Below are 20,905 nucleotides of genomic sequence, written 5' to 3' on the forward strand. Positions count from 1 at the left end.
GGATGGTGTTAAAGAATCCGAAACTTTTGCACAGTCTGTTGAAGACATAAGCTGATTGCTGAAAGTGCCAAAAATGTGTTCATTTCCAAATACATTTTTGATGACATGTGTACAGCCACGCGAAGAAGATAGCAGACACCTTGGAATACTCTGAATCAGAATTCCAGAAAGCAGCAGAATGCAAGAAGCAGCTCCCGGAGTCCAAGTACTGGGAAGAGTCGCACAAAAACCTGCTGCGGGTCTGTGGATTGATTGACTGACTCTAGACCGCGTTCGGCTTCAGATTCTGATGTCATGAGTAACGTTGTGTGTGTGTTCCAAAGCATAGTTCTTGAAGGTACAGAGAGTCAACTTTTAGATTACTTAGATCCTTGCCTATTAACAGGTTAGTAGAAGTTTCAATCTCTAGCAAATGTAATTTGGCTACATACATCTGTGTTAAGTGGAAAGCTGTTTGATTATATAAGTATGCACATAAGTTTGAGTATGTATACAAGTTTGAGTTTGTACATAGGTTTGAGTATGTACATGCGTTTTTTGGTATGTATATAAGTTTGAATATGTACATTACGTTTTAGTATGTACGTAATATTTTAGTATGTACATAGGTTTGCGTATGTATATAAGTTTGAGTGTATACATAGGTTTGAGTATGTATATAAGATTGAGTATGTACATAGGTTTGAATATGTATATTAAGTTTTAGTATGTACGTAAGATTTTTAGTATGTACATAAGTTTGAGTATGTATATAAGTTTGAGTATGTACATTAGTTACGTAAGCTATCATAGTTGAATAGCTGACATAGATACAGAAGTCACTTATTGCCACTTTTTTTTTAAATTTACAAGACTAGAAAATATAAATGTAACTACACAATTGCTTGTGAAGATAGGACTAGGGAGATTTTTAAAAGAATGTTGCTACATTTTTTATTGGTTCTGATTTTTAACTTTGCTTCAAACATTATAGTTTGTGCACGTGTTATATGTTTGTTAGTACAGAGAGAGATACTCAATTACATGTAACAGGCCCTCATTCGGGATAGCTTTTATTCATTTGATCATTGATGTCAAAATGGTCATTGTGCTTCAGGTATCAGCCACTGCAGATATGTGACTAAAGATGCAAGGCTTGGAGCCGTCCTACAAGCTGTTAGAAACGTGATGGTTCATAAAGAATAATGGCGAAGTTGTCTTTATTACATTGTATTAATTGTTTCACTTCTTAACATCTTTAAGCTTTACACAAGACGTACACCTGCAATTTAAGATTGTCTGGGATGTTTTCCTTGTCAATATTTCACTAATTAGCTAATATCTCACTAATTCACATACATTTTTACACCGTTATCATAAAAAGAAAGACACTATTTCTTATTGGAAGCCATCCACATCCACGATACATCCCGCTAGCATGTACATCGTCATCTCTGCAAACAAAAATACAATTTTCCTAACCATATAAGGGTTATAACATCACGTCTGACTACATATTAAGTGGCAACTTGTGCCCGCCTGCACAGAAATGTTACAAACAGGAAGTAGCGTTTACGTTCCCTTGAAGCCTTGAAGTCTATGCATATATAAAAGCCCTACCTGGTACGTGACGTTTACGCCAGACAATTACTACAACATAATCGCAAGAGCAGGAAGACCACGTACCACAATCAGCCTTGGTGTGTCCACACTATGGACCACAACAAGTGTCCTCGCGCCTTGACGATGGACAACGTTTACGATCAAGCTGAACCAGTGAACCCCAACCGAGCAATACATGCTTTAAGTGTAGAAGACCAACAGCGTATAAGCGGGTCTCAATACGAGGTAGCGGAGCCAGTTAGGCTGCCCCCGCGGGATCTCGACGCTGGACCGGCGGCGCCCGAGAGCGGGTGTCCCCCGGGCAGGCAGGAGGGCGTGTACGAAGAAGCTGTGAGAGTCGTGCTTCAGCCGGGAGAAAGTGTGAGACTGGGTCCTGTTGGACATGGGGACAACAACCCGGTCCAGAGGAGCGCCCCGCAACCCCCAGGTCAGTTTTAGATCTTTCAGGATGGATACACGTTAAGGCTCTCTTTCCACTAGACGGCGATCGCGCTGCGCTCTCACTGCGACCTAAATAACCTGCGTAAGCTTTGATTTTATACTGGGTGTACCATACAGCATGTAAAAGTGTGACTGAGAGGACAACAAAACACACAAAGTGTAAGAAAATTGTTTGTTTTCTATGCAATTCGTTGAGAGATCTGTCAAATTTTAGGTCGCAGAGAGCGCGCGTCGAGAGCGCCGTCCTTGTGGGGATAAGGTCTACGTCACATTTATTACCTGGGGTACGCCAGGGCAGCTTTCATGAACGAAAAGTATGATATAAAAGACACCAAACTACACAAGATGTAAAGAAAATAGTCGTGGCCACTGGGCATTATTTGTGTATATTCTTACGTAAGCATCTCAGACTATTTCTCGTTTCCACAAACAGCCCGGCCGGGCCCCGGTTTGGAAATGTGACGTATAAGCAGTATTTTGTATTCTGAACGGATACACTTTTAAAACGTTAAAACTGCAAAGAAATATGCAAGCAATGTTGCGAACAGTCAATACCTAAAACATAAAAGGTATGTTGTGATCAACACAGATATGTTCTATTCGATTCATTTCGTTTTATGATCACATTCAGAACATATGAAAAAATGAAACGTAAATCAACACATTTTTGGTAAGAAAAAAGTGACAGCAGGAATCAATATTTCCCTACGACACGAAATGGATCATATCTAGTCACTTGACGGTGTTTTAGAAACACTGATGACGTAACCAGTGTTCACCTCTCTCAGGTTACGTCGTTGCCATGGCAGCAGACATATTACTTCCATTTATGTATCATTATCTTGAAAACAGGATCTTGTAAAAGGAAACATATTTCCTCTCAACAGCTTTTGAGAATAACTTCATGTGACAAAACATTTTTGCTTTACACTTTTCAAGTTTATTCTTAAACTATTCTTATGTAAATCGATTGCTGATTATTCTTTCCTCGCAACCGCAGCTGGCAACAAATATTTCGTATGTTGCTGGAACGTATCTTCATCGAGACTGATCTGTATAACCACGGCAACGGTTGCGTTGGTAACGCTGGTCGTCATGGGAACGACGCTACTCACCAAAGGGGCCATGGTCATGGCAAGCCTGTACCACTCACAACAGGTGGGTAAAGAACCTGTTTATTGTTGCCTTAACATCTAATAGGTCTAGCATTATATTACTAGTACATCTTTCATATCTAAAACCATCCAAATAAACAAGTTTGCATAAACTTATTTTGCCAAGTAAAACCATTTGTTCAATTAATAGAAAACGCCTTCTTCGTCGATCTCGACGGTGGTGACCATCTTACCGACTGAACGTGACACAACGCTGGCAAGTGAGCTCTCAAGGAAAACCTTCCTCCGAGCACGCGCCCCTCTACCCCGCACAACAGCCATGCCTGAAGAGGAAACGCCGCCCCTGCTCCTGGCGGAATGGACCCCTGCATGTATTAACAATAGACCGGTCCTGTCGAACACCATTTCGAACCCCCTGTTCCATTTCGAACACCAAGTGGAACAGAGGTGTTCGAAATAGAACCATGATCGAACATTGGAAGGGGCTTCGGGATCGGCCGATTCCGTACAGAATCTAATGAATCATTTAATAGCGGTCAAATTGTAATAAATTTCGTGATAGCGGAAGGTACGAACTTAAATTCATTGCTGTGTAACTCAAATACAATCATGAAATGGTATTAGACAAGAATTTACCAGAGACAACTTTTTCTAATCAGACAGGAGCTCCTGGTTGTAGTTGCATGTTTGTAATTTGCACATATTAAACCCTGTAAACAAATGTAGCAAATCTCATTGCATAAATAAATGACATCTAACGTTATAGACACCCGTTGCTCCTTACTTAAATATCTTTGCATTGTTCTCATTCCAGACGCTGTAACAGGCCTAGGTCGCCCGGACGGGATGGTAATACTACTCGGCGAGAAGGGCTCGGGGCCCGGGGAGTTTGAGAACCCGCGGGGGGTGGCCGTGTCTGCCAACAACGAGATATTCGTGGCCGACAGGTTCAACCGCCGAGTTCAAGTGCACGACATCAAGGGCTTGCACCTCCGGCAGTTCCCGACTGTCACGCCAGGGGGATACTTGGTGGCTCCGGAAGACGTCTCCATCGACGGGGAAGGCAACTTGTGGATAGTCGGGAAGTACGGCACCAACAGCGTTGTGGTGCAGTACAGCAGAGATGGCCTGCCGCTGAAAAAGATTCCCGTGCGCACCGTGTCGTTCTCGCAAGGCATCGCCGTGAATCGCAAGAACGGACGCGTACTGGTGACGGACGGACAGTTCGGTGAGGTGTTGATTTTCTTCCTCCATGAAATATTCGTAAATTTCAGTAGTGTTTGTCTGTCTGTCCGTCTGTCTATTAACAACATGACTGAAGAACGTGGATTGACTGGTTTCATACTCTTGTTCTTAGTACAATGCTACACACCACTGTTGGCAGTGTTGCCTACTTCAGGATCAATGTTGGTGACCAATCACGTCAGAACGTAAACTCGCGAGAGTTAAAGTCATGCGATCTTATCAACACGTGATCTTGCGGTAACGTGACATCAGCAATTGGTCAAACATGCCAGGCAGGCGACTGGTCGTTGAATTGAAAAATTTGATCCATATAACCAAGGAGCTTTTGATATAACTTAGTCAAGGAAGGAAGTTTAGCACTGTACTATGATTACTACCAACAGTGATGAGCTTTCATGATAAAAAATTGTTCGTTGCAGGTGAGGTGCTGATGTTCCGCCCAGACGGCTCGCTGGAGCGCACGTTGGGGCGACAGGAGGGGATGGAACACCCCTGGTACGTCACTACCAACACGAGGGGGGACATCCTCGTGTCAGACTATGACACCAACTACGTCTACGTCTACGACCAGTCGGGAGTGTTCCTGAACAAGTTCGGCGGACACTTCCGCCACCCGGAGGGCCTGTGCACGGACAGGGACGGGAACGTCATCGTGGCGGACTCGGGAAACCGGCGGGTGGAGGTGCTGACCAGCCGGGGAGACCATGTCCGGTACGTCGGTGCAGGTCTCGGGAAGCCTTCAGGCGTGGCTGTCGGGCCCACCGGGCAGCTGGTGGTCACGTATGGGCTGCAGAACATGGTGGCCATCTTCACACATGGTTAGTTATAAACGAGAAACTCTGGGACCCGGGTGGATTGAACTGGATGGAAAGATCAAAGAAAAAACACGACCTTACAAAAATCCTTAAAGATCCAGAAACAACCTACCGGATTATAAAATGAAAATGGACTGTACCGGGCGATGGTGGTGACTTACGGACTAAAGAACATCGTGGCAATCCTCACACATTTTCTACGTCACAATATCAAACCGGGGCCCGACCGGGCAGCTTTCAGGAACGAAAAGTATGATGTAAACAACACCAAGCTACACAAGACGTAAAGAGAATAGCCGTAGGCATATTATCATTTTTACGTTTACATGTTTATTTTCCGGCCCCGGTTTGGAAATGTGACGTTAGCCTTATTAGGACAGAAAGGGTTGACTAGCAAGGTCAGTAAGAAACAGAGCAGTCTGAAACACCTGGGAATGAATCAAATGAACTAAGAACAAAGAAAACACACTACCTTTACCGGATTTTAAAATGGACTAATACTGTGTCATCATGACGACTGGAATTGAATTTTAGTCTTAATGTAACATTGTTGTCTTATTATGTAAAGGTAGTAACTTATCTGTACATGCATGTACAAATGTATGCATCTCACAAATGTATCTCACAAATGTATACACATTTGCATACAGGGACACCTGAATGATAGGTCATGTGGTAAAAGAATCAAATCAAAAATCCGACAGATCCTCTCATGATCAGTCGCACCGAACCTACCTCGAGAACACACTCCACTGGCAGGACATTGTTAACACAACCATGAGCTCATGAGAGGCATGATTTCCTGTAGCCTATGATCCACTGCTCACTGAGTCACGTGTTCTATCTGCATAACGTGACGTCACGGCAGCAGTGGATTGTTCATTCGTTCAGTCGAAAATTTGGGTGATTCCAATTTCCGTGTTGGATTTTACAGTTTAAATTAAACTGAGTTCAAGAATGGCGATACTTGGAACGGGCTTCAGGAGTCAAACCAGACATAAAATGTATTTGCTCCTGACATATATTCATATGATTTATTGGTACTTTACAGGGCTTAAACCCTCTGAAAATGGCTGTAGATCCCATCAACCCCCTAACTTGGCCAACTTAATTGTTAACCCTAAGTCAGCGCGCGCACACTAACCGTTACCACATTCAGAAAAACTTCTGCCGGAGCATTTATTTAGCGCAACACGTGACAGTGTGGTTCAGGCATATCAGTGACAGCGGCCTGTAGGTTTGATGACTACTATTTTCATGGCTTTTCAACCTATTTTAGTCATTGTCATTGCCTAAAAGTTAGTGGCTAGTGATAGCACCAAATGGCATCTCTATCCCTTATATGATTTATGTATATGCTATTTAAGTAACTTTAATTTGGTTTTCTAACAATTAGTAATGTGTAATTTGCATCCTTGTATCTTTGATCTAAGTGATGTTAATGTCTATTGTTCAGGGGTTTCCCCAAGGCAGTCGATACTAGTATGTTTTCTATGGTTAACCAAACACTCCACCCAAAAACGTCTGATGAAAATTGACTTAGCATAGAATGGATATTCTTGACTTATATATAAATACCATTATATATTGACCTCATGTACAATGTAGTCAAGTGCCCATATTATGATGATGCCCATATTATTCCTTTCATTTGCAATGTAGTGCATTTGTAGAAATAATGTATTGTACATATCTTAATTAGTCAATCAACTAAACTTTACTATGCCCAACATTGTAAATATAGTACAAATATAGTTCTAACTCACTTATGCTATTATTTGTCTTATTACCCCTACCCTGCTCTAAATATAGTGAAACGTGTTTTATTATTATGCGTGTTTAAGGCTTAGGGTCTCATGCATGTAGCCACGCACTGCAAGAGGCACTTTCTCTCTGACAGCACTTGACCGCACAACTCAGAACCTCCGCCCTGGTGCGCAGCTATCGAACATTGCCTGATAATTTCTTCACTCACAAACAAACGTTCACCAATCAAACGGGAAAGGTGCAGTCTGTATCCCAAGGTACTTAAACCTAATCGGAAGTAGAATTAACACCCATTATGAGATGTCCTAGCTCTCTGTCCGGAGAACGATTGGCGTCACACCGTGAGACCGTTGCTTTTCGTCCATGTTAGAACAGCTCGAGGCTGTCCCGTCCCGGCCATTATTTGCCTAACTTAGGGCCCTTAAGCAGGCCTTTAACTATAGCTATTGTGTTCTGATTCTTGGACAATAGTACATGATCAAAACGCGAAGGGAAAAAGCAATGCACACGACTGTTTCTTCATTCTTTCCTTTTTTTCCAAAAGAGGCTCCTGGCTTGACAGTGCAGCATATAAACTAACGCTCTATTGCAAGAAGCTGGAACGGATGCGGCATAAACGTCAGCCCAGGTATCCCGTCAGTGTTTGGGGGAGGAGCGCCCACTGGCGTCTTGAAGGTGAAGGACTGCAGCAGGGTCGAGAAGAACAGGAAAAGCTCCATCCTGGCCAGCTGCTCACCAAGACACACGCGGCGGCCTGGAAATAAAGAATGCCCAGTGTTAGGATCAGGCATAAATGAAACAAGTGCTTTTAAAAAAGCTGGCATTTTGCCAATGTTTGCGTGTGTGAACGTTTTTTTCTAGTTATTAGATTGTCATAAATAGAACAGAGTAACTAAACCTGATATTGGCGCATGGAGAGATTCACATATGTGCCTGAGCTGCAGCAGATCTAGACGCCACCTGTTAAAATTTGCGTGAACTGCAGCAAATTTCACTACACATTGCCTGTTTTTGAGTGAGCTCTGTTGCGGGGCATTTTTAAGTTTTTTTTTTTAATTTTTATTTCTATTCGGCAAAAAAACGAAGCGGCGAATCCGCTAACCAAAGAAATAAATTGGTGTGGCCAAATGGATGTAAAAATTAGTATTTTAATGGATGTAAAAAAGAAAAAAAAAAGTTGAAAAAAATCTACCTCCCCGGATTCGAACCGGGTGCATTGGTTTAGAATGCGTAAACTTTACCACTGCGCTAATGCGAACATGTTGAAGAAAAGCCTCAAATGTTTGGCATGGATTGAACAGGTCCGTTCATCTCAACATCACAACGGCGACTACACTGGCCAGAAGGCATTTTGCGACTGCAAGTCGCAAAATGCAAAAAGAATAGAAAGTATGTAACAATCACTGTGGTGACATACGTGTAAGTATAACATAAGCGGCATGATAATTACCTCCTGAAAAGGGCATGAACGACTCGGGCTTCTTGATGACGTTCCCTTCTGCGTCCAGAAACCTTTCGGGGTCAAACCGGTCCGGGTCAGGCCAGTAGGCGGGGTCCATGTGGGGTGACGTAAGCATTAGCTGCAGTAGGAAAGACCCTACACTAGTAGAATTAGTTGTAAAAAATTACCTTTCTCCATCGAGGGGGTTTCCGCACCCCCCTGAAATAGTGGTATCGTCGCCAGAATGGTGTTTTCAGCCAAATGGGCCAATCCAAGGGCTCTAATCAGGGGGGTGTATCAAAAGATAAGCCGTATAGAAATTCTTGCCAAGGACTTTGCCGAGACTGGATGTAGTAGGCTATCATTTGAAGGTAAGTTTGTATGGCTTGAACTTTTTATTCTTGAGATAATTGCATATTTGTTTCCTCAACTCTCCCATTGGAAGGCATATATTAGTGGGTGAAATTCTAATGTCATCGTCTCCCCATGTGGAGGGAGTACATGTTCATCATCACCTGGGGCAACCAAGGGGACAATGAGGCCACAAACACATTTTCTAAAAATAAAGCTTCATTTGTAAGGATGAACTTGAGGCAGATTCACATTGACCTGACTAGAGGTGACTTGATCACCTGTATCTACCAGGGAATGAAGGAATTATTTCTGCAACGGTACAGAAAGGTTGTGAAGCCCTATAGTACACAGATTTTTTTTAGCTAAAATCCACTCAACGTAAAATGAGGATAAGCCAAATATAGAAAAGGTCAGATATATAAAAAAATGCCTGTTGACGAAAGAACATGTAAATACTGTACAGTGATAGAAGTGGAAGATGGACTACATTTCATCTGTCAATGTTGACAATACCATCCTGAGAGAAATAAACTATCCCTAGAAATCTACAAAATTGTTCAAAACTTTTCACATCTTAACGACCAACAAAAACAATCTTCTTACTTTAGTTGTCCAACAAGTTTATCTGTAAAAATATTGGACAATTCATCTCCCACTGCATAAAGAAAAGAAGTAGAATACTCCAGAAAGTTTAAGTGCACATAGATTTAGAATAGATATCATTTGCCTTTTATTGTGTCCATATATTTCATTTTCATTCTTTGTTAAAGTATACCACTGCATATTGTATACCACTCTCTTACTTTGAATTTAGCCTTTGGGCGGGATCTTGCAATTAAGTCACCTATATGCAACTATAAGTAAGTATATGCAACTCATCATACCTGAGTTCCCTTAGGAATGTCATAACCCTGCACTTTGACCTCCTGCGTGGTGGCGTGACTTGCAAGAGGAACAATCGTGCGGATCCGCATGGTCTCCAGCAGGCAGGCATTCACGTAGGGCAGCTGGGAACGGTGGGACAGGGCGGGCAGACTCTCACCAACAACGGCATCAAGCTCCTCATGGACCTATTAAGATGAAATTACATCAAAGTACCTTATGCATGCAAGAAAATTAAGAAGATCTAGGATCTTCTTAATTTTCTTTGCTATCTTTGCTCAGTCCTCCAGAACTGACAGAACCACACACTGAAACAGATAATTGTGAAGAACATATATATAGTATTACCTTATTTTGGACGTCGGGGTTCAAGGTCATGTAGAGTAGACTCCAGGTCAGTGTGTTGGCGGTTGTGTCAGTTCCTCCGAGGAAGAGATCCTGCGCCATGTGAAAAACATTCTCCTCCGTCAGACCCTCCACCTTTTCCTGCTGTTCCAGCTCCAGTAAGCATAAGTCGAGGAAGTCTCGTGGGTTCTCGCGATCCAGGTGTTCGCGATGGCGAGATATCTCCTCCCTCATTACATTTTTGACCTTGGAGCTAGCTTCCAACGCTTTGATGATAGGTCTATTCACTGTGGCATATAAATGAGAATGATTATACAGAACTGAATTTTTTTCTGTGACAAACTAACACCAACTTTGACGCTCCACTGCAGTACCACAACTTGTTGCCAGGAGGCCCATTTAATATCAAACTTGACCTTCAGTTTCCCAACCCCTACATAACTACCAAATATCATGCAAAACGATCCACAGTGTCTCGAGTTATCAGTTATCAGCGTCTCGAGTTATCGAGTTATCGCGCACACACTCGCACCGCTGCAGTGCCGACGAAAAGTGCCAGGTGAACCGTTTTCAAACAATACCTCCGTTCCTGCAGCCGCTAGTCAGATACCAAATATCATGAAATTCTATCCACAGCTGCTCGAGCTATATGCAATTGACCTACATATTGGGACACAAAAAATTTTCTACCCAAAATATAACCTTCTTGGCAAAGGTAAAGATATTCTGCAAAGGATCAATTCGACCTACCGACAGGAACAAACCGTAGCAAGGGGAAAACGGAGGTGATGTGCCCTGCTCCGAGTTCAATTGATATCGTGGCAATCGCTTTAGTGAGCTCTCGGAACGTTTCATCCTCGTAGTCGTAGCGCTTCCCGAACGCCATGGAGCAGATGATGTTTGCAACCGCCACTGCGACGTCATGAGCAATGTCAAAGGGCTGTCCGTTGTTTTCTGCAATCTGAACAGAATTCGTTTGTCGGCAAAATAGAGCTTATCCAGATGGAAATGGTCTTATAAGGTGTTGGTGACCTTGTACTATGTACAGAAGGGAAAATGTGATTGATAATCAAACTTATCGACGTATTGATCATTGAAATGCATCCAGTACTATGACAAAATAACTGGACAACAGATGTCAGGATACTACAATGTTCATCCGTTGTTTTCAGCTTACCCTGTTTCTGAGACAGCTCGCTTCCTCTCGGATGCTGTCCTCGATGCTGCCACGGCCGACCCTCATGCCCAGGTTCTTCAGGACGGTGGTAGCAAACCTCTTCTTCTGTCTGAACCCGGAACCCCAACGTGCAGAAATAATGTCTACGGTAGCAAAGAACATGTCTTTAACATGTAATTCTATAAATATACATACGTGTCACACCTTCATCGATGTAACTGTTATACCGCTGAGAGGACACTGCAATTTGGTGAAACAGAATAGAGCACACTGAGGTCAGACAAGTCGTACGATTTTCAGCCAGGCCACGATATCGATAGAACCCAAAACAAGCGCTATCCGTCACTAGACAGGTTACAACGGGTCCTCTACTGTCTCTAGAATGCCCCACTTTTCTGTTATGATGTAGACCTGTCGTATTTTAAACACTTTTCAGGGTTCGAAATACTTCTTTCTGCATACCTGCACTGGTGCAGGTAGCATTGACATTTACATGCACCAGACAAATTTACCTGCACAAATTTACTGAATTCAGGAAGTACAAGTATGGATCATACTAAAATTGTTGAACTATTGCTATTTTTTTATTTCATACTTAATAGGTGGTAATAGTGAATGCATCTAATAACAATCCACATACATCTACATCACAATCATATAACATGTATATATAAAACCCAGTACATAGACCAGTGCAGGTTAGGTGCAGGTAGATACCAGAAATACCTGCACAGTTCCAATTTTATCTGCACTAACCTGCACATGCAGGTGGTATTTCGAGCCCTGCTTTTGTAATGCAGAAAGATACAAAGTAAACAGAAGTTTACCTTTTCCGAAACCAAATATGGCATCAAACAGGTAGTAAAATGGCGACCTGGACGCGAACAGCTCGGACCTGTCCACGAGCGCGTCCTTGACGGCAGTGTAGCCGTTCAGAACCACCACATCTTCCATCCCCATCCTGACGGTGAAGACGTCCCCGTACTGCCGCCTCCACGCCGTCAGCTTGAGGAGAGGTGCTCGGCCCAAGGCGAGGAGGTGCCCGAGAACAGGCACACGTCCTGCCGGGTAGGGAGGTAGGTTTCGGGACCGTGAACGATTGAAGACGACACATGCCAGGAGGAAAGTCGAACAGAGGACAAGAAACGTCTGCAGAGTCAGCTCAGAAATCTGCAAAATCTCCTGGACGGAGTCAGCTATCCACTGGACAGCACCGGTCATTTTCTCACCTTGACGGACAAAAATCCTTGGTGGAAGCTAGAGGCTTGGGGACGCCGTCCATGGTCGAAAAGCCACACACTGTTTGCTATAGTTATGATTGTTGACGATGTGTGTCGGCACCCTTTCGAATACGATAACCCGTTTTTCAAGGTCTCAGTTCAGTCCTTCTAACTCCTGGAATAGTCTCGGGCCCCTGAGAAAGCAAGGCCGCAGAGAGAACAGAGGCAGGGGTAGGGAGATGTGGGTTGGTGAGGGCACGATGGCGTTCACCTTGGGTGTTTGGCCCCCTGCCAAGGTCACTAGACACCCAACACTGACTCGTACCAACAGGGAGTATCAGGTTTCCAATGAAGCGTGTTTTGCCTAAGTCTGTAGCATTTATTTACTCTGCAATCAGAGGTTTAGGCTCCGACTGTTTTCTTGGTCATTTTTATCGGGCTTTCTAGTTTGCCGTGTTCTTGACGTTAGATCGGCATGGTTGTCGGAAGTCAATAAACATGACAAAATAGAAAGCCCGACAAAACCGACTAAAAAAAACAACAGCCGGAGCCTAACCTCTGCTTGGAGAGTACTGTATTACGCCTGTGTCGGTAGAGACACTGTACTACCCGTGTTTGGAGGAGACACCATATTACACCTGTGTTTGATATACATTTACTTGATACGACTGTTGTTGACATAAGCTTTAGAATTTAGTCTGTAGATCATTAGAGGCAAATCATTGCTGTTACACAATTGTTACATTATGATGTTGTTCCATCTAACTATACTTTATTGTTTTGGTGTAGTTTAACCACCATTAGTTTGTTTACTCCAGAAGTTTAGTTTGCCGTAGGGGGAAGAGTGTAAAAAGCCAAAATGGCATACACCCCCTACGACAGTAGAATAGCCCGTTGACCCAGAGATAAGAGAGGAACCAGTTGAACTGGTAGACATGGCTACATGGCTTTCTAGAATATAGTGGCTTGAGTCTTCCTTATTGGACAAACCTTGGGGTGAGGGACAGGGGAGGACAAACGTATATTCACAGTTTATAAGATCAGTTATGATATCTCTGCTAATGACTTATCTTAAGGCTGGCTGTAAGAAGAATTTCTGTGTGTTACAGCACATTAAACCAACATGAAATGGGCCTTCTGATTGGTCTACATCGCCTAGCTAAATGACAATCAGACCATAGTAAAGGTTGTGTGTGTGTGTGTTAAGGCTAGCCAGGCTGTGTAAGACAGCTCAAATGGCAAACCATTGAAAAACAATAACATTAACCAAGGACAATAACATTACAGACACCTTATCATTGCTTCTAACAGGTCACTTGTTGACAAATATCTCAACAGGACTAATGACAATATAGAATAACTTATCATAAAGGATACTGCCAGGCTGTGAGCTGCCTATGCCTATGTGAATAAGGTTCTACTATAACGTATAATATTAACTACAGGCAGTGGTCTAGCCAAGCTGATACAATGATTGCTTTTTCAATCAATTTTAACATAATTTAGCTTGCACATTTAACAATAATATACGAAATTACATATTGAATTAGATCTACATAATACAGAGATTATAATATATTAGCAAATAAAGATATGCAAATCATTAACTCCATTCTTCTTCTTTTAAAAGACCACCATTAAAGTAACCTTTCTGATTGACCAACACTCTGTATCATACTCTGTATTTCACCTCCGTGATTGAAAGCATTTTCCTGTCATTCCAAGGTGCCAAATATGAAAAACAAAAGCCGGCAAGGTTGGTGTTCAACATTTTACCATATGGTGGATCATTTAGTTTTTACTTTTGAAACATCCAAAACTAGCATAAATCAAAGTTATGATAAAATTTACGAAAATTCCTTTTGACCTTGAAATTCAAGATGGCGGAAGGTTACCGGTAGTGGTCTACTGTTTCCTACACAGAACTGCACTGAGCCAATGGAATTGCCACCATCAGAGCCTGTCATAGCCACATTGCACAGACTACTATGTACATGTACAGTGTTAGTTCTACTGTTTCTACAACAGTATCGTAGCAGGACAAATTTTAGATAAATTTAAAACAAAAGACCTACATGGACTAGCCTGTGTCCATTATCAATAAGAGAACTAACATCTAAACTGTTACTGTTACCAGCCAGGTTTCCTAAATTGGAACCTTGGTTCATGTATCGCCAACAGAAACCAAACAGAATTAATTTTGCATTTTTGGTCAATCCTTGGAAAAGAGAACTGTACTACATTTTTTTAATACATATAGTATACTCTAAATGTAATACATTTACTTGATACAAAGTTATTTCTACTAAATGGTACCAAATATATCAGGTACAAAACTACAAAAGTAACAGTATTATTCTGCTTCTCTTGCGTTTGACAATACTGGTGATTTTCCCAAATCACACATGGGACTTGCACATAGCCGAACACCTCAAATTTTGACAAATTCACTGATCTATTAGCTGATTTCAGCATATACCAATCTCCATTGCCTCTAAAACAATGAACTGTTTTTTTTTCATCATACAACATAAAATACATTAAAGTAATACACATTTCTCACGTTTACCGTTCTATACAATACTGAAGTTTAGTTGACTACTTCACTTGTCTTTTGATGCATGTCTTGAACTCCAATCTGTCATGATGGACAGGAACTTGGGAAGAACCTGATGTCAACTCTCCGAGGATGAACTAAACTGTACTGGACGTTCTCTCCTTCACATAAGCTCTAGACCTAAAGCACTTGACTGTGATTCACTCGTGTCTTCATCATTTTCTGCATCTTTGATTCTTCTCTGTCACTGTATCAAGCATTGGGCTTGGTGATTCAATTCTTTCTGCAAAGAGAATTTGCAGCTCACAGAACACGTTCAGATGTTCTTCTTCCAACACTGTGAAAAGCTGACGAAATGCCTACACTTTCCAATCAACTCCAACCTATGGAAAAAGAAACAACAGAGTAATGAGCAATGACATGAAAAAAAAAAAAATGTCACATTGATGTAGACCTATACTGCAGCCTAATGTGGAAGCCTGGGATAGCCATGGGGGTTTGTGAGAAACTGTATGCAGGTGCTATGCATGTGTGGCATGTATTAAACTAGTAAATACTCACCTGGTTTAATACACGGATTTTAAACCTAATACTGCTACCTATTGTGGAAGCTGGGGGTCCTCATGGGGGTTTGTGAGAATCCCCTTGGTTGCTGACAGCAGGCATGAAGAATGTGTTTATTTATTTGATGGCTAATTTCTTTATTGTGTGAAGCACTCACCTGGTGTAAAGCATGGATATGGACCTAATACTGCTGCCTATTGTGGAAGCCAAGGGTCCCCGTGGGGGTTTGTAAGAAGCCTTCCAGGTTACTGAGTGCAAGCATTACGCATGTGTAAGATATAGGTACACACCTGGTATGAAATTGGGGAATAAACCTAATACTGCTGCCTATTGTGGAAGCCGGGGGTCCCCATGGGGGTTTGAGAGAACCCGCCTGGGTTGCTGACGGCAGGCATGAAGCCCATGAGCATGGGGATGGAGTACTGGTCGATGGTGCTGTACTGCTGCATGGGGTTCCCTGTCTGGTCGTGTCCCAGCGCTTGGCTGGTCGTCGGGATGTGCACCGTCTCCATGTTGGTCAGGGTCTGGGGGGACACAAACAGGGATGAGTTACAGGAAATACAAGGAAAAGTATCACAATCTACTTTAGTTTCCTGCCCTACATATTTTTGTATCAACAAAGGACAGAGTACAAAAAATGTATTTGCAAAATGTTCCCATACTTTTGGACAGGCATAACAAATATTGACCCAAAACACAACTGCATATCTAAAAAAATGTATAAGTTTGATAACTGACCACTGAATTCCATGTACTACTTTGTGCTAGAACTTAATTCTACTTTTCACTGTTTTTTTTTTTCCACACACTCAAACACACACACATTCACATACACAACGCCTGGTTGAATGGTCAATGTACAATTGTAGCTACAGCCGAGGTATGTAACACCAAAGAGGAGGGAAGTGACCCCTGAGACCTGTAAGGCTGCCTGGTCCATGTACCTAAATCTGGGCCACACAACTGAGATATGTAACACCTATGGGAAGAAGATGGCAAGAAGGGAAGAGAGAGTTTAGTTAGAGAGTGTTATAGGTACACATGTAGGTCTCCTCGCACCTGTAATGCTGGCTGGTCCATGTCCTGCCCCCTGTCCACAGAACTAACACGAGGACCAGGTTTGGGGAGGCTGCTTCCCTGGATATGTGACAACTAAGGGAGGAGGGAGGGGGTTATGGTAGGGAGTAGGGGTGATGGTAGGGAGGAGGGGTTATGGTAGAGACTCCCCTTACCTGTAATGCTGGCTGGTCCATCTCCTGCCCCCTGTCCACAGAGCTAACATGAGGACCAGGTTTGGGGAGGCTGCGCCCCTGGATCTGTGACAACTAAGGGAAGGGGGAGGGGGTTATGGTAGTGGGGGGGGGGGAAGGGTTATGGTAGGGAGGGGGTTGTTGTAAGGACACAAAGTACCAGTACCTGTAATGCTGGCTGGTCCATCTCCTGTCCCCTGTCCACAGAGCTGACACGAGGACCAGGTTTGGGCAGGCTGCGCCCCTGGATCTGTGAGAGCTGCACGTTCCGGTCCATCGTCATGCTCATGGTGTGGGACGGCAGCACATACTCCTGACGACTTGTCATCTGGGGAGAGAAAGGAAAATCCTAAATAAAACATATTCCTTTGAGCCACGTTTGGGATGGCATTCTTGCTGCTGCAGCACCACCTACATGTACATCGGTTATAAGTAGCAGCAGAATCAGATTCAGTCATTCTAATCCTGATGATGGTGTCTGATAGACATCAAAATGTTGGAAGGGAGTACAATTCTGATTGTGTATTGAAGAACCTTACCATATGCAAACATATTCCTGTTTAGATATATCAAAGAATACAGAAAGTTTTCTTTCCACAATTCCTTGAACTCTTCAACAGTGAAAGGATAACTTCAAAATTCTTTTACCTGAGTGAATCTGTGTCTATAATGTACCATTTCTTTTTAAAAGTATTGCTATTTTTTAATACAGGAAAGTTGCCTACATAATGAGATTGGACAAAACAATGCTTGTCAATCAAAGCAACTTTCAAAACTAAAAAAAACAAACAAAACAAAACAAAACAGAACTACAGTTTACCATCAAATTGACAAAAATCCATGCTTGATTCCACTGATTTGTCTACTGTAAATTCTTGTACGTATTCTAATGCTTTAGGGTAAAGCTTTGAAAAAGCCTTTCACTATTTCCTGACCTGAAGCTGCTCCTGACTTGTCATCTGCAGCGGTGCCCGTTCTCGCTCCACGTAGCCCTGGTCCCGCATGACCTCCGTACGCAGCGCCTCGTTACGGAGCACGCTCAGGTCGATGCTCTGTGGCGCGGCCATCTGCAGGAGTTCCCGCCGGGGCGTAACGCTGTCCGGGCTCGCAGTGAAGGCTGAGCTCTCAACCTGGCATAACAATGTGGGCATCGAAACAGTTCTTAGAGATACACAATACAAAAATATATCTGGCTGTGAAAGCTATCTGGTCTGGATGTGAAGGCAGAGCTCTCCACCTAGAGAACGTGAGCAATGAAATGGGATTAGCGGTGGGTACCGGTACAGAAAATTCGACTCCAGGTACGATCCAGGTCCAGAGGATCAGGTCCAGGTCCAGAAATAAGCAGGTGAGACTTTTACTAGTTGTGTAAAAGAAATTCCATATCCTAATAGACGTTCTACCAACCAGGCTATTTTTCAGATATTTGTATGACTTATTGATCAATAAAAGAGACAACAAACAAACAACCAGGCTGTCTGCACAAAGCATTGATCAAAATTGACCCTTGTCCTGCTGATCCCGTATATATATACAGGATGGACATATTGAACCCTTGTCATGCTGAGCTGTATTTTTAATAGTATGGGTTTTTTTCTCATGTAAAACTTGCATGCCACTAGCACTGCAAAGCCCATTGAATGGGGAGTAAATCTGCAGCAGCAGCACAGAACAGGTCAAGTTTCACTGATCTGATGAAGAAATCAGCTTTGGGAGGTTAAATTGGCCGAAAAATTGCCAGCAGGACAAAAATGTCTGTGAACAACTTCACAATACGATAAAATGTAGTAGTATGTAGGAGTATGAAATTTCTGTGAACAACTTCACAATATGATAAAATGTAGTAGTATGTAGGAGTATGAAATTTCTGTGAACAACTTCACAATATATATGATAAAATGTAGTGGTATGTAGGAGCATGAAGCCACCCAAACCCACCTGTATGAGTTCCTGTTGTCCCTGACTGGCTGAGACCGCTTCCTTCACCTCCTGCCGCGCTGCCTTGTCCTTGTTCGACACGCGACTGCGCCGGCCGATGGAAACCCGACTCCGCATGCTCGACACCGTGGACAGCGTCGCTAGGGCCTCGCCCTCCGGTTCCAGGATCGTCGCCATGGTAACAGGACATCCGTCGTGTCCGGGGGTCTGGATGATGCCGCGGAGATGCTTCTCAACATGACGGTCGAGGCGCTGCTTCTTGTCGATGGAGTAGGAGCAGAGGTGGCACTTGTAGCGCTTGTTCTGTAGGGTGCCCTCACCCATGTCTGGCTGCTGTAAGGGTTTATAACAGTGTATTTACTACAGTAGGAGCAGAGGTGGCACTTGTAGCGCTTGTTCTGCAGGGTGCCCTCACCCGTGTCTGGCTGCTGTAAGGGTTTATAACAGTGTATTTACAACAGTAGGAGCAGAGGTGGCACTTGTAGCGCTTGTTCTGCAGGGTGCCCTCACCCGTGTCTGGCTGCTGTAAGGGTTTATAACAGTGTATTTACAACAGTAGGAGCAGAGGTGGCACTTGTAGCGCTTGTTCTGCAGGGTTCCTTCACCCGTGTCTGGCTGCTGTAAGGGTTTATAACAGTGTATTTACTACAGTAGGAGCAGAGGTGGCACTTATAGCACTTGTTCTGTAGGGTGCCCTCACCCGTGTCTAGCTGCTGTAAGGGTTTATAACAGTGTATTTACTACAGGTAACAGTAGGAGCAGAGGTGGCACTTATAGCGCTTGTTCTGTAGGGTGCCCTCACCCGTGTCTGGCTGCTGTAAGGGTTTATAACAGTGTATTTACTACAGTACAGCTGCTGTAAGGGTTTATAACAGTGTATTTACTACAGTAAGGGTTTATAACAGTGTATTTACTACAGTAAGGGTTTATAACAGTGTATTTACTACAGTAGGAGCAGAGGTGGCACTTATAGCACTTGTTCTGTAGGGTGCCCTCACCAGTGTCTGGCTGCTGTAAGGGTTTATAACAGTGTATTTACTACAGTAAGGGTTTATAACAGTGTATTTACTACAGGTAACAGTAGGAGCAGAGGTGGCACTTGTAGCGCTTGTTCTGCAGGGTGTCCTCACCCATGTCTGGCTGCTGTAAGGGTTTATAACAGTGTATTTACTACAGTAGGAGCAGAGGTGGCACTTGTAGCGCTTGTTCTGTAGGGTTCCCTCACCCGTGTCTGGCTGCTGTAAGGGTTTATAACAGTGTATTTACTACAGTACAGCTGCTGTAAGGGTTTATAACAGTGTATTTACAACAGTAGGAGCAGAGGTGGCACTTATAGCACTTGTTCTGTAGGGTGCCCTCACCAGTGTCTGGCTGCTGTAAGGGTTTATAACAGTGTATTTACTACAGTAAGGGTTTATAACAGTGTATTTACTACAGTAAGGGTTTATAACAGTGTATTTACTACAGTAGGAGCAGAGGTGGCACTTATAGCACTTGTTCTGTAGGGTGCCCTCACCAGTGTCTGGCTGCTGTAAGGGTTTATAACAGTGTATTTACTACAGTAAGAGTTTATAACAGTGTATTTACTACAGTAGGAGCAGAGGTGGCACTGGTAGCGCTTGTTCTGCAGGGTGCCCTCACCCGTGTCAGGCTGCTGTAAGGGTTTACAGCAGTGTATTTACTACAGTAGGAGCAGAGGTGGCACTTGTAGCGCTTGTTCTGCAGGGTGCCCTCACCCGTGTCTGGCTGCTGTAAGGGTTTATAACAGTGTATTTACTACAGTAGGAGCAGAGGTGGCACTTGTAGCGCTTGTTCTGTAGGGTGCCCTCACCCGTGTCAGGCTGCTGTAAGGGTTTATAACAGTGTATTTACTACAGTAGGAGCAGAGGTGGCACTTGTAGCGCTTGTTCTGTAGGGTGCCCTCACCCGTGTCTGGCTGCTGTAAGGGTTTATAACAGTGTATTTACTACAGTACAGCTGCTGTAAGGGTTTATAACAGTGTATTTACAACAGTAGGAGCAGAGGTGGCACTTATAGCACTTGTTCTGTAGGGTGCCCTCACCCGTGTCTGGCTGCTGTAAGGGTTTATAACAGTGTGATGTTGGTACAGTTTTACAGAAGGTAATTTGTTATAAGGTTACTGTAGTTAACAGTTAAGTAGGAGCAGAGGTGGCACTTGTAGCGCTTGTTCT

At 43.3% G+C, this 20,905-nt stretch overlaps 5 protein-coding genes and 1 long non-coding RNA gene across 6 annotated transcripts in view; 2 read left to right on the top strand and 4 right to left on the bottom strand.

Moving 5' to 3' along the window:
• LOC118405539 (cytochrome P450 2U1-like) overlaps window positions 1-260 on the top strand; it is an 8,607-nt gene extending 8,347 nt beyond the window's left edge. Inside the window, exon 8 of the mRNA XM_035805044.1 lies at window positions 116-260. Coding sequence (XP_035660937.1) covers window positions 116-260 — 145 coding nt within the window. The remainder of the gene's footprint in view (window positions 1-115) is intronic.
• A 1,432-nt stretch (window positions 261-1,692) lies between these two features.
• LOC118405540 (tripartite motif-containing protein 3-like) lies at window positions 1,693-5,226 on the top strand. Its single transcript, XM_035805045.1, has 3 exons — window positions 1,693-2,029; window positions 3,973-4,386; window positions 4,823-5,226. Exons 1-3 carry the CDS (start codon window positions 1,693-1,695, stop codon window positions 5,224-5,226), a joined length of 1,155 nt encoding a protein of 384 aa, XP_035660938.1.
• A 1,249-nt stretch (window positions 5,227-6,475) lies between these two features.
• On the bottom strand, window positions 6,476-10,963 carry LOC118405843 (cytochrome P450 2U1-like). The gene is made up of 6 exons (XM_035805648.1): window positions 10,758-10,963; window positions 10,011-10,294; window positions 9,665-9,850; window positions 8,915-8,941; window positions 8,436-8,544; window positions 6,476-7,739 (listed from the first exon to the last, which is right to left on the bottom strand). The coding sequence occupies exons 1-6, from the start codon at window positions 10,891-10,893 to the stop codon at window positions 7,561-7,563; spliced, it is 921 nt and encodes a 306-aa protein (XP_035661541.1). The 5' UTR covers window positions 10,894-10,963; the 3' UTR covers window positions 6,476-7,560.
• A 58-nt stretch (window positions 10,964-11,021) lies between these two features.
• On the bottom strand, window positions 11,022-13,650 carry LOC118405541 (cytochrome P450 2C21-like). The gene is made up of 3 exons (XM_035805046.1): window positions 12,012-13,650; window positions 11,185-11,327; window positions 11,022-11,045 (listed from the first exon to the last, which is right to left on the bottom strand). Exons 1-3 carry the CDS (start codon window positions 12,403-12,405, stop codon window positions 11,022-11,024), a joined length of 561 nt encoding a protein of 186 aa, XP_035660939.1. The 5' UTR covers window positions 12,406-13,650.
• A 109-nt stretch (window positions 13,651-13,759) lies between these two features.
• On the bottom strand, window positions 13,760-16,046 carry LOC118405846. Its single transcript, XR_004829946.1, has 3 exons — window positions 15,840-16,046; window positions 15,683-15,706; window positions 13,760-15,344 (listed from the first exon to the last, which is right to left on the bottom strand). It is a non-coding gene; the product is annotated as an uncharacterized LOC118405846 (long non-coding RNA).
• Window positions 16,047-20,425: 4,379 nt separating this feature from the next.
• LOC118405542 (zinc finger protein 142-like) overlaps window positions 20,426-20,905 on the bottom strand; it is a 34,915-nt gene continuing 34,435 nt past the window's right edge. The window contains exon 21 of the mRNA XM_035805047.1: window positions 20,426-20,652. Within this exon, the coding sequence (XP_035660940.1) occupies window positions 20,473-20,652 (180 nt within the window). The 3' untranslated portion in view covers window positions 20,426-20,472. The remainder of the gene's footprint in view (window positions 20,653-20,905) is intronic.

The sequence above is a fragment of the Branchiostoma floridae genome, chromosome 18 (genome assembly GCF_000003815.2).
Source record: "Branchiostoma floridae strain S238N-H82 chromosome 18, Bfl_VNyyK, whole genome shotgun sequence".
Taxonomy (NCBI): Eukaryota; Metazoa; Chordata; class Leptocardii; order Amphioxiformes; family Branchiostomatidae; genus Branchiostoma; species Branchiostoma floridae.

Excerpts from the sequence above, each read along its gene's own strand:
- LOC118405843 (XM_035805648.1), bottom strand. The coding sequence starts at position 10,893 with ATGGCGTTCGGGAAGCGCTACGACTACGAGGATGAAACGTTCCGAGAG. Across the intron at positions 10,295-10,757 it reads GCTACGGTTTGTTCCTGTCG|TGAATAGACCTATCATCAAA; the intron begins GTAGGTCGAATT and ends TATATGCCACAG. Across the intron at positions 9,851-10,010 it reads ACCCCGACGTCCAAAATAAG|GTCCATGAGGAGCTTGATGC; the intron begins GTAATACTATAT and ends TCATCTTAATAG.
- LOC118405541 (XM_035805046.1), bottom strand. The coding sequence starts at position 12,405 with ATGACCGGTGCTGTCCAGTGGATAGCTGACTCCGTCCAGGAGATTTTG. Across the intron at positions 11,328-12,011 it reads CATATTTGGTTTCGGAAAAG|ACATTATTTCTGCACGTTGG; the intron begins GTAAACTTCTGT and ends TTGCTACCGTAG. Across the intron at positions 11,046-11,184 it reads CGAGCTGTCTCAGAAACAGG|TACAAGGTCACCAACACCTT; the intron begins GTAAGCTGAAAA and ends TTCTGTACATAG.
- LOC118405540 (XM_035805045.1), top strand. The coding sequence starts at position 1,693 with ATGGACCACAACAAGTGTCCTCGCGCCTTGACGATGGACAACGTTTAC. Across the intron at positions 2,030-3,972 it reads GAGCGCCCCGCAACCCCCAG|ACGCTGTAACAGGCCTAGGT; the intron begins GTCAGTTTTAGA and ends TTCTCATTCCAG. Across the intron at positions 4,387-4,822 it reads GGTGACGGACGGACAGTTCG|GTGAGGTGCTGATGTTCCGC; the intron begins GTGAGGTGTTGA and ends TGTTCGTTGCAG.